We start from the raw sequence: 13890 nt of genomic DNA on the forward strand, positions 1-13890 counted from the left end.
TCTTCACTATAGCTCATGGAATTAGCTGTCACTTTCCCCGGAGCTAAAGGATACTTTGTTTCTTTTATCTTGGGAAACAAACTAAAAGGAAACATTGTTTCTTTTAACTCGGGGAAATAAACTAAAAGTAAACTTTGTTTCTTTTAACTCGGGGAAATAAACTAAAAGAAAACATTGTTTCTTTTATTTAGGGAAACAAACTAAAAGGAAACATTGTTTCTTTTAACTCGGGGAAATATACTAAAAGGAAACACTGTTTCTTTTATCTCGGGAAACAAACTAAAAGGAAACATTGTGTCAGGGAAGGCCTGCCCATAGTGCAGGTGAAGTTCCGCGGTGCACAAATATACACATGCGCAGAGTCCTTACCAGTCAAACAGATGTGCAGGTACTTGGACATCGGCGCATGCCCACTTGGGCACGCGCCTGTCACTAATGCTGGCGCCAAAAGGTCTATTTAAACTGGCTGCAGTAGTTGTCCCATTGCCGTATGGTCTTTTCCCTGCTCGTGTTCCCTGATTCCTGTGATTGACTCCTGATATCGAACCAGCCTGTTCCTGATCTCCGCTTGATTTCTTCCTGCCCTGACCTCTGGCTTGTCTTGGATTATTCTTCTGTCTCTGCTCCTGTCTGAGTGATCTTCCGTTGCTGACAAGGTCTGTGACCTGACTACTCTTTCTCCTGTCGCTGTAAGCCTGACCTGTGTGACCGATACCAAACCCGGCTCGTCTGACCCTGCATCCTCAGTATGTTGCGCTCGAGTATCCATCCATCCTGGCTACATCAGAACCCTGCTCCTTGCCTGGAACTCATCAGCTCACCTGCTATTACCGGACTGATCTCAGGCACTCATACCACACTGTGCCCCTGCGACCGCTGTCTCACCATCAGCAGTCCTTGAGCCGGAGGTGTACAGGAAGCCTGCCTCTTCATGTCAGGCTCACTATCCAGGTACCTGACACATTGTTTCTTTTAACTCGGGGAAATAAACTAAAAGGAAACTTTCTTTCCTTTAGCTGGAGGGAAAGTGACAGTTGATTCTCTGAGCTATAGTGAAGAAAAAAAAAAGCCGGTAATTACATTTAAAAACTGGCACTGACCTATAGTGACAGCGACTTTTTTTTACTTTTTTCTGACCAACAAATTAATTGGTTTTCAGTGCATTCCTATGGGAAACCGTGTTTCGGTTTACAAATTTTTGGCAATATGAAATGGAGATCGCAATAAATTTGTAAACAGAGGTACACCTGTATTACCTTTTGCTCCATTTGCCCTTCCCTATTAGTTTGTAAGCTTTCAGGAGCAGGTCCCTCCTAACCCTCTTGTATTGAATTTTTACCTGTACCATCTCCCTTTATAATGTAAAGAGCTGTAAAAACTCCTGGTCCTAATAAGTCCTGAATAATAATAACAACAACACAGACAGCCACATAAGTGCCTATAGGCATCAAGGGACAAGATAAAGGATGCTTCTGGATCATGACCTTGATTGTGATTTCTATCATTAGGGAAAAAATATTTCTGCCTGGATAGAAAAGTAACTAATTGTGCTGATATCCCAGCACTTGTCTTCCCCTTCTGTAATGCCTTTGATATTCTCATCCTGCCTCAACAACTGCTTATACTCCCACGCTGCATCTATCCTCAAGAAGTCTGCTTTACCTCATCTGCTTCCACAACATGTGTATCATCATTGAAAGCTAAGAAAGGGGTCACTTACATTCTTTCCTCAACTCCTTACTGTACAGGTCTTTCACAGAACCCCCTGATCATATAGTTTGCTCTTGTCTGCAAATCACAGACACCAACAAACAGTGCATTCCCATGCATCCCAGATTGACAGCTGTGTAGCAATGATGCTCGGATCATGTGGGCAGGTCTCCGCTAAAGTCCTGTAAGACCAAAATGCAGTGGGCTGAGCTTTGCAGAAGCTTTGCTATGCTGCCAGAGCAGTGGCAGTGAATGTTCCTGATCTGCTCTCCATCTACAAGGGAAGCATCCTACTTGCATGTCGCTTTCCAATTCCAGTGTGTTCCTGCTAAAAGAGGTAAACATTCACTTCTAAGGATTTTCTGGGGATGTTGCCAGTTTCTGAAACACTGACTTTTTTTGTAAACTAAATGACATCTGTGTTTTTGTAGTCATTTTTATTATTTTGATTAGTTGAAAACCTCACATTTATTGCTTAGTATAATACAATAAAATAGGCTGTGCTATATAGTGTGTTGCTGTGTGCTTTGCATCTATAATAAATATATTTTGGAGCCTTATTTAGTGAATTTTTTTTTAATTTTGAAAGCATTTGAAGGGACCAGTAGTGAAGTGTATTTGTAAAGAAAATGGAGCCAAAAAAATATTACTAGCACAGGTAAGGAGAAGGAAGCTGATACTGGATTGGTCACCCTGGGCACCTTCACTGCTCATGTTCTGCTCCACTTATCAGATCAGCCCCAGTGTGTGATTTGATGAACTAAGAGGATGAGGCTAAGGTGTATTTGTAAATGTACCTTTTGTGTTTCCAAAATACAACATGTTCAGCCTCTTGCTGAGACTTGTAGTTCCCTAACACCTGCTGAGCTTTACTGTTACATATGTAACCTTGTAATGCTGTCAGGAGCTTCATAGACTGGAGTAGCACTGTCTACATTTGACGTGTAAAAAAAGAAGCTATTTTTCTAACAGTAATATATCCTATGGTTATGAATCACTGAACTAATTAGTTGGTGTATCTTCTTTACTAATATGTTGCAAAACCTATTTACAATGGAGAAGGTTGTATGTCTGCTTTCATTTCTGGGTGTATTGTTATGGATTTTGCTACAGTGTTTTAAATATGACCTGTTCACAACAATGTCTTGCAGTGTGTTTTGTTAAGAAGTCCTGCATTTGGGTCAGTAGACTAGCATTTTGCCATTCAAGCCAAAAGTATTGTTTAAAAGATGCAATACAATGTTATGTGTCTAAATCAGACCTCAGCACAGCACAAATGAAGGGATTTTTTAGTGTGAATGACCCCCCAGAATATTATTTATTAAACTGAGATGTATGTCTTCAAAATTCCACCATGCTTCTGTACCTTACATCTTATGACTGTATTTTCTCTGGCATTAATCACTATGATTTTCAGAAAGATATGTGCTTGAGTGAATTGAAAGCTTATTTTACCTATATATTATAAAATGTAAAGCAGGGATATTCCTGGCATTTTATTACTTTGGCATAGGACCTCAAAAGAAGAGAATCCCAGCTCAAAATGAGAGTATTCAGTGGAATAGTGGTTCATTAGTGAAGTTAGTGATAGGCCTGGGGGGTCTTTGTTTTAGGATTTAGGTGCTGAAAGGAGCTTAATGTAGAACTGTGGCCATTCAACACTTCCTTAACAAGCAGTTAATACCCTTAAAACAAGTCCTTACTGACCTTTGCAGCTGCAGACACTGTGGAACAATTCATGCTACAAGAGATCCAGTATAGTCCTGTAAGTGGTGACTCTCTGTTCTGCTCCTTCCCCTCTTCCTGTGCACCTGCTCTGTGTTTACATTACAGATTTGAAGGCCTGTGGGCTGCTAACTCACTGCTGGCTGGGGGAACAAAACCATCTACAGAGAGAAAAGGAAAGTGAAAATATTTTTTTCTCAGAAATTTGAGGACAAATTACTCTATGGTGCCTGCAGCTACAGAGGTCAGTGAGGGTTTCTTTTAAAGCATTTTTACCAAGAATAATGTATGTAAACAGTTTATTGTCAGTAGCCTGGAAGTAGCTATGCTTTATGTGTTACGAACACACTTTAGGGGTTAACTTTTAAAGTGGAGTTAAAGTTAGGTGTTAAAATGAAAAGAGAATTAAATCTCGATATCCCTTCCCTATTTTTGGGACCAATTCTATTCCTTATATATATGTACATGAATACGAGTACTGAGTATCTTGCATCCTGTGTTTTCATATATATTTTTTGTTGTTGAATTGGCATCTTGTAGTTTGACACTAAAGTGCTGCTTGATTTCTGTTTAATGTTTTTGTATGCCTTTTACGGTCTTCAGTTCAGGGAGATATTAGAATACACAGGGACCAATCTTTGTATGGAGTATTTCCCGTATCTTTATATTTATGCGCATTCCATATCTTATATTTAACATATTTTGCATATTAAGGAGATTATAAATCAGAGACTGGAATGTTGTTTTTGTTCTGGCTTTTTATGGCTATGTTCTCTCCCCATATTGGTAGCCAGCCCTGTTTGTCATTAGTAACTAGCTGTGTCTGATTTTATGAATGGCTTATGATGAATATATAACCTCTGCACTGTGCCATTCCCACCTCTATGATTAAGCTCAATCTAGGTGAAACGCATCAGAGGGCCTAGTCCAGGGGTGGGCAAACTTTTTGACTTGAGGGCCGCAATGGGTTCATATATTGGACACGGGGGCCGGACCAAGAGTAGATGAATGATGTGTATGTGTGAATTAATATAAATTAAATTACCTTTGCTCCGCGCGTTCCTCTCGCCGTGTTCCCGCGCCATTCCGGTCTTCAGGGCGGACTGTGAGAGGAGCCTAGCTCCCCTCACGTTCGTCACGCTGCCCCGCCTACACACATCCAGACAGCCAATCACTGGCTATCAGGATGTGAGTGGCAGCGAGACTGGCCAATCATTGCATTTGAGCTCGCTGAATGATGCAAATGTTTGCCTGCCCTGGCTGTTTTTTTTTGTATCACGCTCCGCGGGCCGGATTAAAAGGTCCGCCGGGCTGTATACGGCCCGCGGGCCGTAGTTTGCCCATTGCTGGCCTAGTCAATGGTCGGGGACAGAGCTGAAGTTGGAATCTCTACAACAGGATAACAGTTCCCACTAATAAAGTGCTGCCCAATTCTGGTATATCAAAAAATTTAAATATTGCAGCTTCATTTTAAGGCTGTATTTCTTTATTTTAACCTTTTGATCCTGCCAGTAAGTCTGTTATTTTTCAACTTCTTTAACAGACCAAGCTGTCCAGCATAAGTGGCAGTTAGAGTGTTGAGGCAAACCATTTAAAACTGACAGTGACCAGGGTGGAGACATCCTAAGACAGGAGCAGGGGCGGACCGACCATTTGGAAACTTGGGCACTGCCCGAGAGCCCGGGGTCAGTAGGGCTCCCCATGAGATGCCCCTGGTACCTTTTTCATAGGCTTTTTTGAGTTTGGGCAAGGACACAGGGGCCTCATGATCCCCTATTGCCCGGGGGCCCCATGAGTTGTCAGTCCGCCCCTGGACAGGAGGTGTGTTTCTTACCGGATCATCAAGTGAAAATAAAGGGGAAAAAAAGATAGCAGACAATGCATGTAAGGATTGAAACACTGCATATATTACATTTTTGGTTTTGGGTTTAATACCGCTTTAAGCATTATGAAGAAGGCTAAAGGTTTAGGCTTGGTTCACATCTGTCCTGCATTCTGCATGTAGGGCTGCTAATTCATTTCAATGGACTGCCCTATCCATAGAAATGAAGGAAAGAAGTCCTTTTTTAAAATCGCGCCATGTGGAACCATGCAGTTTGGCACACGTGATAACAGAAGACGCACCATTTTGCTGATGTGTAGTGTCTGCTAGAGAGCAGTGTGTTTCTCTTGTATGTTGATAACGTGTTTGATGGTGCATGTATTCCTCACATGCAATAATGTGAACTTAGCCTAATGCTAGCCATACACTACTAGCCGAAAATCGTTCAAAATCGTATATGAATAATGAACACTTAGCAATTGATATTGCCATTATGTAATGATCAAATTTCGAACAATAAATAGTTCAATGGACATAAATGAATCCGTTTTTCATTTGTTTTGTCAGATATTTGCAGTACATACAATTTGATTGTTAACGGGTGAGAAACACATAAACCTTTCAATTTATAATTCCAACCTGTTCCTTTGATTTTTGTGGAGCTGAAAAGTCAAAAATATTTTTCTATATGTACCCCTTTATCTGAACGAAAAACGAATGAATGGTCCAAATGACAGATTTTCAAACAATTATTTGTCTAGTGTGGGGGGACCATAAGTGTCAGGTTTGAGGGGGTTTATTATAACAGGTTAATGGTTAAGTATTAGAGGTGATAAGTATTAAGAAACAGATGGAAGGTTAAGTTCTATGGTTAGTAGCAGTAAAACAATAGTGCAAATAAATGAATGAAATTCAGCATATCTCAAATCTCCGGCGCATAAAAAATTAAATAAAAATATAAACAAGCCACAATTCATGTATATCCACTTTTGCATAAAAAATCAATATGCCTTATGTTATAAAGTGCTCAACAATCAATTATGCAGCAGGTGCACTCATCTTTTTAAGTCCATGGTGCAAATAAATAAATTAAAACAGTTCAAAAGAAATAGCTGTGTTCAATCCATATAACCAAACCACCAGAAAATATGTGAAATTGATAATATACTGTATAAATAAATAGTGTTGCACCAATACCAGTATTGGTGCAGATACTAAGAATTTGCTTTAAGTTCTTGTACTTGTGCAAATGATACCTAAAACCGATACCTTTTTTTGTGTGGTGTGATTTAAGTCCATATAAAATGAATGGGCTCAAATTGCACTGCAAAGAATTGCATGCTGAGCAGGAATGGGTGCGAGTCCTATCTGAATCACATGCGGTTTCTCGCACTGCAAAAGAGGAGAGGGAGGGGGAGAAAGAGGCGCCAAGCCACCAATATAGCAATTTTTATTCAATAAAAGGGTCAAAATGAAACAGTATTAAACTCACAGACATTGCTGGTGACAGGCATCAAACAAGCTCAGTGTGGAGTCCCCAGTCCAAAGTTCAGTCCCCACTATAACTGCTGGAGAAAGTGCTGTGAAGCCAAGATGTCCAGATGTCCAGGATGCTGTGGCCAATCAGAAATGAAGTGTCAGGATCTGGACTTGAACCTCTACTGTGTCTGGCACTAACTCTTCTCACTGAGCTACCTGAGATGCTGGACAGCACTCTTGCCTAGTCTATTATACCATGCCTTGTTTTCTGCTGAACCTTGAACTCTTTGTTCCTCTTATAAACTTCTGGATTTAAGCCATGTCTCTGTACTTCCTGTTTGCCAGAATATTGTGTCTTCTCCAGCCAATATCTCGCTGTTGTCTCTCCTGCTGCCATCCATACCTTTGCTACTACTTGTTACCGACCTTTGGCCTGTTCTTCAACTATACTTCTGCCTGATACCAACCTTTGACTTGTTCACTGACCACTCTTCTATTTGATCCCTACCTGCTATATCCGCTACTGGACCCTGGCTTGCTCACCCCCTGGTGGGGGGATCCTGAAGACCGTGACCTGGTACTAACATGCAGCTAAACCTATCTCCACCTTCTTCCCAAATCTTAGAATACATGAGAGACACTTTTGCAAAATCTGTCTGTGCCACTCTTTATGAATTCCAGAGATTATCTATTACTGGTGCTGAGTAACGATAAGGGGGCCCTAGGAATAACACTAAATGCATTACACAATGCTCCTACCATTAGGGCCCTTTTACCCTGCCCCGCTGCTGTTTGACCGCAGTGTGGGTGCAGTGCAGTGTACCCATAGCCTTCGTGCAGGTTACCCATGGTTTCCCATAGACTTCTACTATGTCTTGCATTCTTGGTGCATTTTTTTAAACCGCACTAAAAGTCCTGTCTGCTACATCCTTGGCGCACCAAAATACCGGACATGATAGAAGTCTAAGGAAAACAGCAGGTAACCTGCACAAAAACTGCGGATTCACTGCGCTGCACCTACGCTGCGGTCAAACTGCAGCGCAACAGTGTGAAAGAGCTCCTAAGGTTGAATCTAATTTTTGTACATAAATGTAATTTCTATCTAACATTTCAGTTACAATTTGTGTAATCCAAACTCATGGTTTTTATTTGAGGTAGAATATTATATTAGATGCCTTTAGTATCCTTTGATATCTTAAAAGTGCATATAATGAAATCTGATCTGTTTCTAATGGTTTATTGATTGGTATTTTACTGTTGTATTTCTGCCCATCATCTTCGGACAGTAATGTGCTGCACAATATTATACTGTTTTTTCCACAAATAATGCATACAGATAAAGCAATAGTGCCACTGTATTATCCACTCTATAATGGTTCTGTAAATGGGTAAAGGTGCATTAACGTATACTAATTAATCTATCATTCTTTTCTAGTGGTACAGATTATATTTCAACCACTGTTGACGCAAAGTAAATCCGTTCTGGAAGAAAAATTGTATGGCTAGGTGCACACTACTGCAGTTTCCCTGCGGCTGCGTTTGCTTGGGTCCAGCAGCCCATTAACTGGAATAGGCTGCTGTACCTATGGAAGATGCAAAGAAAAGGTTCCTACACCTTTTCCAAGATCACAGCCACAGCAAAACGACATAGTGCTATGTGGTTCCCAGCATAGAAAAACTGAGGTTTCCAGTGCATGGAGGTGCCATTAAGAATTACTGCAATTGAAGCCAGACCTCCTGATCCTCATACTCAATCTGGGTTAGCGACTCAAAAAGTATGCAAGCCATATTAACTTCAAACAAAAGGATGAGCTGGCAGCCTACTTACATTATTTCTCTGAGTCCACATTTCCTGTAAACATAAGTCAATGCAGATGCCAGCGTGTGGTCTAGTTTACTATGCTGAAGACAATGACAACCATGCACAGGTCATCTTCCCTTCCACTGTGAGCCATACCCAGTGCTGCCCTGTGTGTCATCCTTCTGCCTCTGTTTTAAGGATAGAAGACCCTGTGAGGGCCCTTTGATTGACACTCTAGGCAGTCAATAGGCAGCCTTCATGTCTGAGAGGAAGGACACTCCCATACCAAAGACCCGCAAAAAAAGACATTAAGATCCAGCCTGCCACACGACCACAGTTTCAGATAAGAAATTGCGACTTTAGATACTTTATCTTAAAGTGCTACTAAACCCAGGACCCTGCATTCACTATATCTGATCTCCCACAGTACACAGCATGGAAGTGCAATTATTTTAGTAAATATAAACTGCTAAATACATTTTCTCATCGGCAGTTAGAGCAGTCTTGTGACTTCTATCAGTGTCCAGCCGAGTACTGGTTAAAGCTTGTAGGAGGAGTTTTCATTCTGCTCTAGGAGGAAGCAAAACCCCTGACCTCTGTCTGACCAGTGCTGACTGGTCCTGTGCTGATCATATGCACTCTCCCAAGAAAAAAAAAAAACCTCTCTAGCAATACACACTAAACTGAGCATGAGTAGATTTTCTCCACATGATATGTCTTATCAGGAGATAAGAGGGAGACACCGGAAGAAGGGGAGGATCATAGAAGTCAGGTTCAAACAGCATTTTTAAACAATGCATATGATTAGGTTCCACAGTGAGTATAACAAGCATGCTTTACTGCATATACAGACTGATTTTACTGTTGTGGGTTTAGGAACACTTTAACTTACAAACTGCAGATTAACTAGAGGCAACTGGGACAAGAAGGGGCTTTCTAACAATAACTGGAGTTAAAGCTGAGCTACAAGAACCCTCTTCACTTCTAACCCCCTGTATTAAATCACAAAACCCCTTTTGCTTACCTAAATCTGTGATCATATGTCCTTTGTCAGGAGGGGAAAGGTATCACATCACTGCCTGAGTGATGTGGACACTTCCCACTGGCTGTCCAGTAGCAGGGTTCTCTCATGCTCCAGAAAACCGCACCAACATGGATTGCGGCACTGCTTCAGCAATCTCCATTCCTAGAAAATGTTCCGGGGAGGGTCATGTGATGGTTGACTCAGATGAATTAACAAAGTTTTTTTTTATTGCTGTGTGTATGGGTAAGAGAGAGTGATGGTGAACATTTGCCTGGAGATCGTCTTTAAGTTTAGTTCCCTAACATTAATTGTCACATTTATGTTTGAGTATAATGCCACATGCCCAACAGTTAAAGCCTAAAGGAGGTTGTAAAGGCTAAAGTTTTTTTTCCGTCAAGTATTCTATGCATGAAGGTAAAAAAACCTTGAGTGCCACAGCCTCCCTAATACTTACCTGACCCCCATAGCGATCCAGCAATGTACACAAGAACAACATCTCTCCTGGGTGTCTCTCTCCTCATTGGCAGAGACACAGCAGCAGGAGCCATTGATAGAGCCAGTGAGGCGGGGGCGGGACTGAGCCACAATCTGTGTCCCATAGACACACAGAGGTGGCTCGGGAGCGAGCACACAGGAGTGCCCCCAGAGCAAGCAGCTTGCTCTGGGTGCACTCGTGGAGGGTCCAGAAGCGTCAATGGGGGAACCATTGCACAGCGCAGGTAAATATGATTCATTTATTATTTTAAATTTAAAAAAGCAAGCCTTTAGAACCACTTTAACTCCAGGCACAAAGCTAAATACATACAGTGCTGTGAAAAAGTATTTTCCCCCTTCCTTTTTTTTTTTTGTTTTTTTTTCGCATATTTGTCACACTTAAATGATTCAGATCATCAAACTAATTCTAATATTACACAAAGATAACCCAAGTAAATACAAAATGCAGTTTTTAAATGATGATTTAATTTATTAAGCCTATGTGAAAAAGTAATTGCCCCTAAACCTAATAACTGGTTCTGCCACCCTTAGCTGCAACAACTGCAATCAAGCGTTGGCGATAACTGGCAATCAGTCTTTCACATCGCTGTGGAGGAATTTTGGCTCACTCTTCTTTGCAGAATTGTTTTAATTCAGCCACATTGGAGGATTTTCAAGCATGAACGGCCTGTTTAAGGTCATGCCACAGCATCTCAATTGGATTTAAGTTCGGGCTTTAGCTAGGCCACTCCAAAACCTTAATTTTGTTTGGAGCCATTCAGAGGACTTGTTGCTGTGTTTTGGATCATTGTCCTGCTGGTACAGCGCAGAATTTATGGTTCAATTTTCTAGATCCTGAAGCTGTAAACCAGAGCCAGACCATCACACTACCAGCATCCTGTTTGACTGTTGGTATGATGCTCTTTTTATGAAATGCTGTGTTAGTTTTCCGCCAGATGTAACAGGACACACACCTTCCAAAAAGTTTAACTTTTGTCTCATCAGTCCACAGAATATTTGCCCAAAAGTCTTGGGGATAATCAAGATGTTTATTGGGAAATTTGAGACAAGCCTTTTTGTTTTTTGGTCAACAGTGGCTTTTGCCTTGGATGCATTTTTGCCCAGTCTTTTCTTATTGTTGAATCATAAACAGTGACCTTAACCCCTTCATGCCAGATCGTCCTGGCATGAAGAGGAGTTCCTGCGCCGGGAGGTGGGTGGGACGGGGCGTGGCTTAGTGTCATGTGGCCGCCGTGATGTCACGTCACAGCCGGTCACATGATCGGGAAAGGTCCCGATCGAAAGAGCGGACCGGGATCTTTCCGTGAGTACCTCACGTGTGCTAGGAGTGCGCAGGGCGCGTGCTCTCAGCACATATGTTTTTTGCTACATGAACGCAAATGTGTCTGGACCTAGACGCCGGGAGGTCGCACATTTGCGTGCGGCCGGCGTGAAGGGGTTAACTGAAGCGAGTGAGGCCTGCACTTCTTTAGATGTTGTTCTGGGTTCTTTAACCACTTGCTTACAGGGCACTTTTATCCCCTTCCTGCCCAGGCCAATTTTCAGCTTTCAGAGCTGTCATATTTTGAATGACAATTGCGCGGTCATGCAACATTGTACCCACATGAAATTGTTATAATTTTTTTCACACAGAGCTTTATTTTGGTGGTATTTAATCACCACTGGGTGTTTTATTTTTTGCACTTTAAACAAAAAAAAAACAAAAGAATTTGAAAAAAAAAGTTTTTCTTTGTTTCTATTATAAAATTTTGCAAGCAGGTAATTTTTCTCCTTTACTGATGTGCATTGGTGAGACCGCACTGATAGGCAGCACTGATGAGGTGGCATGGATAGGCAGCACTAATGGGCACTGATAGGCTGCACTGATGAGGTGGCACTGATAAGGCGGCACTGGTGAGCATTGATGAGGAGGTACTGATGATGCTGCACTGATTTGCAGCAATGATGGTCACTGATGGTCACTGATAGGCGTGACTGATGGGCAACACTGACGGGCGGCGCTGGCTGACAGCACTGGCTCACAGCAATGACTGGAAACACTGGCTGACGGGACTGGTGGCACTGCTGGACACTGATGGGCGGCATTTCTGGGCGCAACTGCTGGGCAGCACTGATGGGTGGCACTGATGGGGAGCACTAATGGGTGGCACTGATGGGCACTGGTGAGAGGAACTGATGGGCACTGATGAGAGGCACTGCTGGGCGGCACTGCAGGGCACTGATCATCAGTGCCGATCTGCTCTGTGACAGTTGCCGGTTATCGGCAGTACTTTCCTCAGGCTGTCACAGTGTGAGGAAAGTGCTGCCGATAACTGGCAACTGTATTCACTCTGTGATCTGCTGTGTCATTGGACACAGCTGATCATGTGGTAAAAGGTTGCTGTGATTGGCCTTTTACCCCATCGTGTGTTCAGCTGTGTCCTTAGGAAGAATCTATTGATGCGGGGGGGGGGGGGGGGTTCTATTGCTGCTGCTTTTCCTGTTATCATTAACCCTTTGAGGACCAAGGGTCGTATTTGTCCCATGTTTTAATTGTGTGTATCATCTGATTAAGAACTTAAAACTCTTTTTTTTTTGGGTTTGAGTCAAAATATTAGTTGTTATCAACAAACAACAAATGGATCTAGCTTTTTGCCAATTATTTCATGAAACGGCTTAGTTACAGCAACTGAAGTGTACAAACTTTAAAAACAAAAAAATTGATTCTTTTGGCGTTCCAAAATCTTACGGTCCTCAAAGGGTTAACAAATACCATGGGGGTGGAACCATGGGACGGTGTTCAGAGGTGGGAAGGGGGCAGACACAAGGGGTGATTCAGAAAAGGGGAGTTCCTGTACCTATTCTCTGAGAAAAAAAAGCCCTGATTTTCTGTATAAGCAACAAAACCCAACATTGATTAAAATGCTGACAATCTCTTTGCCGGATGCAGCAATCAGGTTATTTGTAAAAATAAAATTAATAAATCAATCTCTAAAGTCTAAAGTCTAACATTGCAGAAATCACAAGCAGTGCTTGTTATGTGACTAATAAATTGCTCATGGTTGAACATATGATGTGCTGATGATCTTTTCAATTTCTGGAATAAAAACAACAGCATCATGCATTGTGAATCATTGCAGTACTCATGTGGAAGGTCAGGGAGTTGTTTTAAGTACACCATATGCTCTTCAAGCAAGGGAAGTTGACCCCTTGTCACAAACCAGGGCAAAGGTGCTTGTTCTTAAACATGACTTTTAATATTAAAAGTTTAAAACAGTTGACATATTTATTCTATTAAAATCTCACAGTGAAATGTGATGCATGGCAGTGTAGTACAGGACATACCATGTTTGCCTTTTGTTTTCTGTCTGTACCCTATCACTTGTTTGCATTCTATCTTTGAATTTTTTTCTGTACTCTATTTCTATCTTGAGAGTGACTCCTCTGCCTTTCAGGGTCCTATGGAGCCACCCATACCTATATTCTTCAGCCTGTGGCAGGGTGTGCATGCACCTTGTTATTATGGCACTAGGGATGAGGGCAGTCATGTGACCATAATGTGATGAAACAAAAGTTTTGTGCGCTTCCACCCAGACAGGGGGCACATGTGCTGATTATCAATGGGGAAGAGGGACTATGTGTATCTGATAGAGGAGGGCCTGGGATGGGATTGTACATGAGCTGTGCTATCAGTATGAGGAGCAACCAAGTACTATTGACATGAGTGGTGATAACTCTACAGTGTGCACTCCCCGCACTATCTGCCCTCTCTCCAACCTGGAAGTTGAAGAGAACAGCATAGATTTTCAAAGTGACAAAAACAGTTGGGTTTACATTTGCAACACATAGCTGAGG

The 13890-nt window shown here is 41.9% G+C and overlaps 1 protein-coding gene across 1 annotated transcript in view; it reads left to right on the forward strand.

The window, feature by feature from the left end:
* Positions 1–1937: 1937 nt before the first annotated feature.
* The window catches only part of CACNB3 (calcium voltage-gated channel auxiliary subunit beta 3), a 256437-nt gene continuing 244484 nt past the window's right edge, over positions 1938–13890 (forward strand). The window contains exon 1 of the mRNA XM_089679364.1: positions 1938–2047. Within this exon, the coding sequence (XP_089535490.1) occupies positions 2009–2047 (39 nt within the window). The 5' untranslated portion in view covers positions 1938–2008. The remainder of the gene's footprint in view (positions 2048–13890) is intronic.

Source organism: Staurois parvus, unplaced genomic scaffold, assembly GCF_062004578.1.
Source record: "Staurois parvus isolate SC_StPar_1 unplaced genomic scaffold, SC_StPar_1.0 ptg000017l, whole genome shotgun sequence".
Lineage (NCBI taxonomy): Eukaryota > Metazoa > Chordata > Amphibia > Anura > Ranidae > Staurois > Staurois parvus.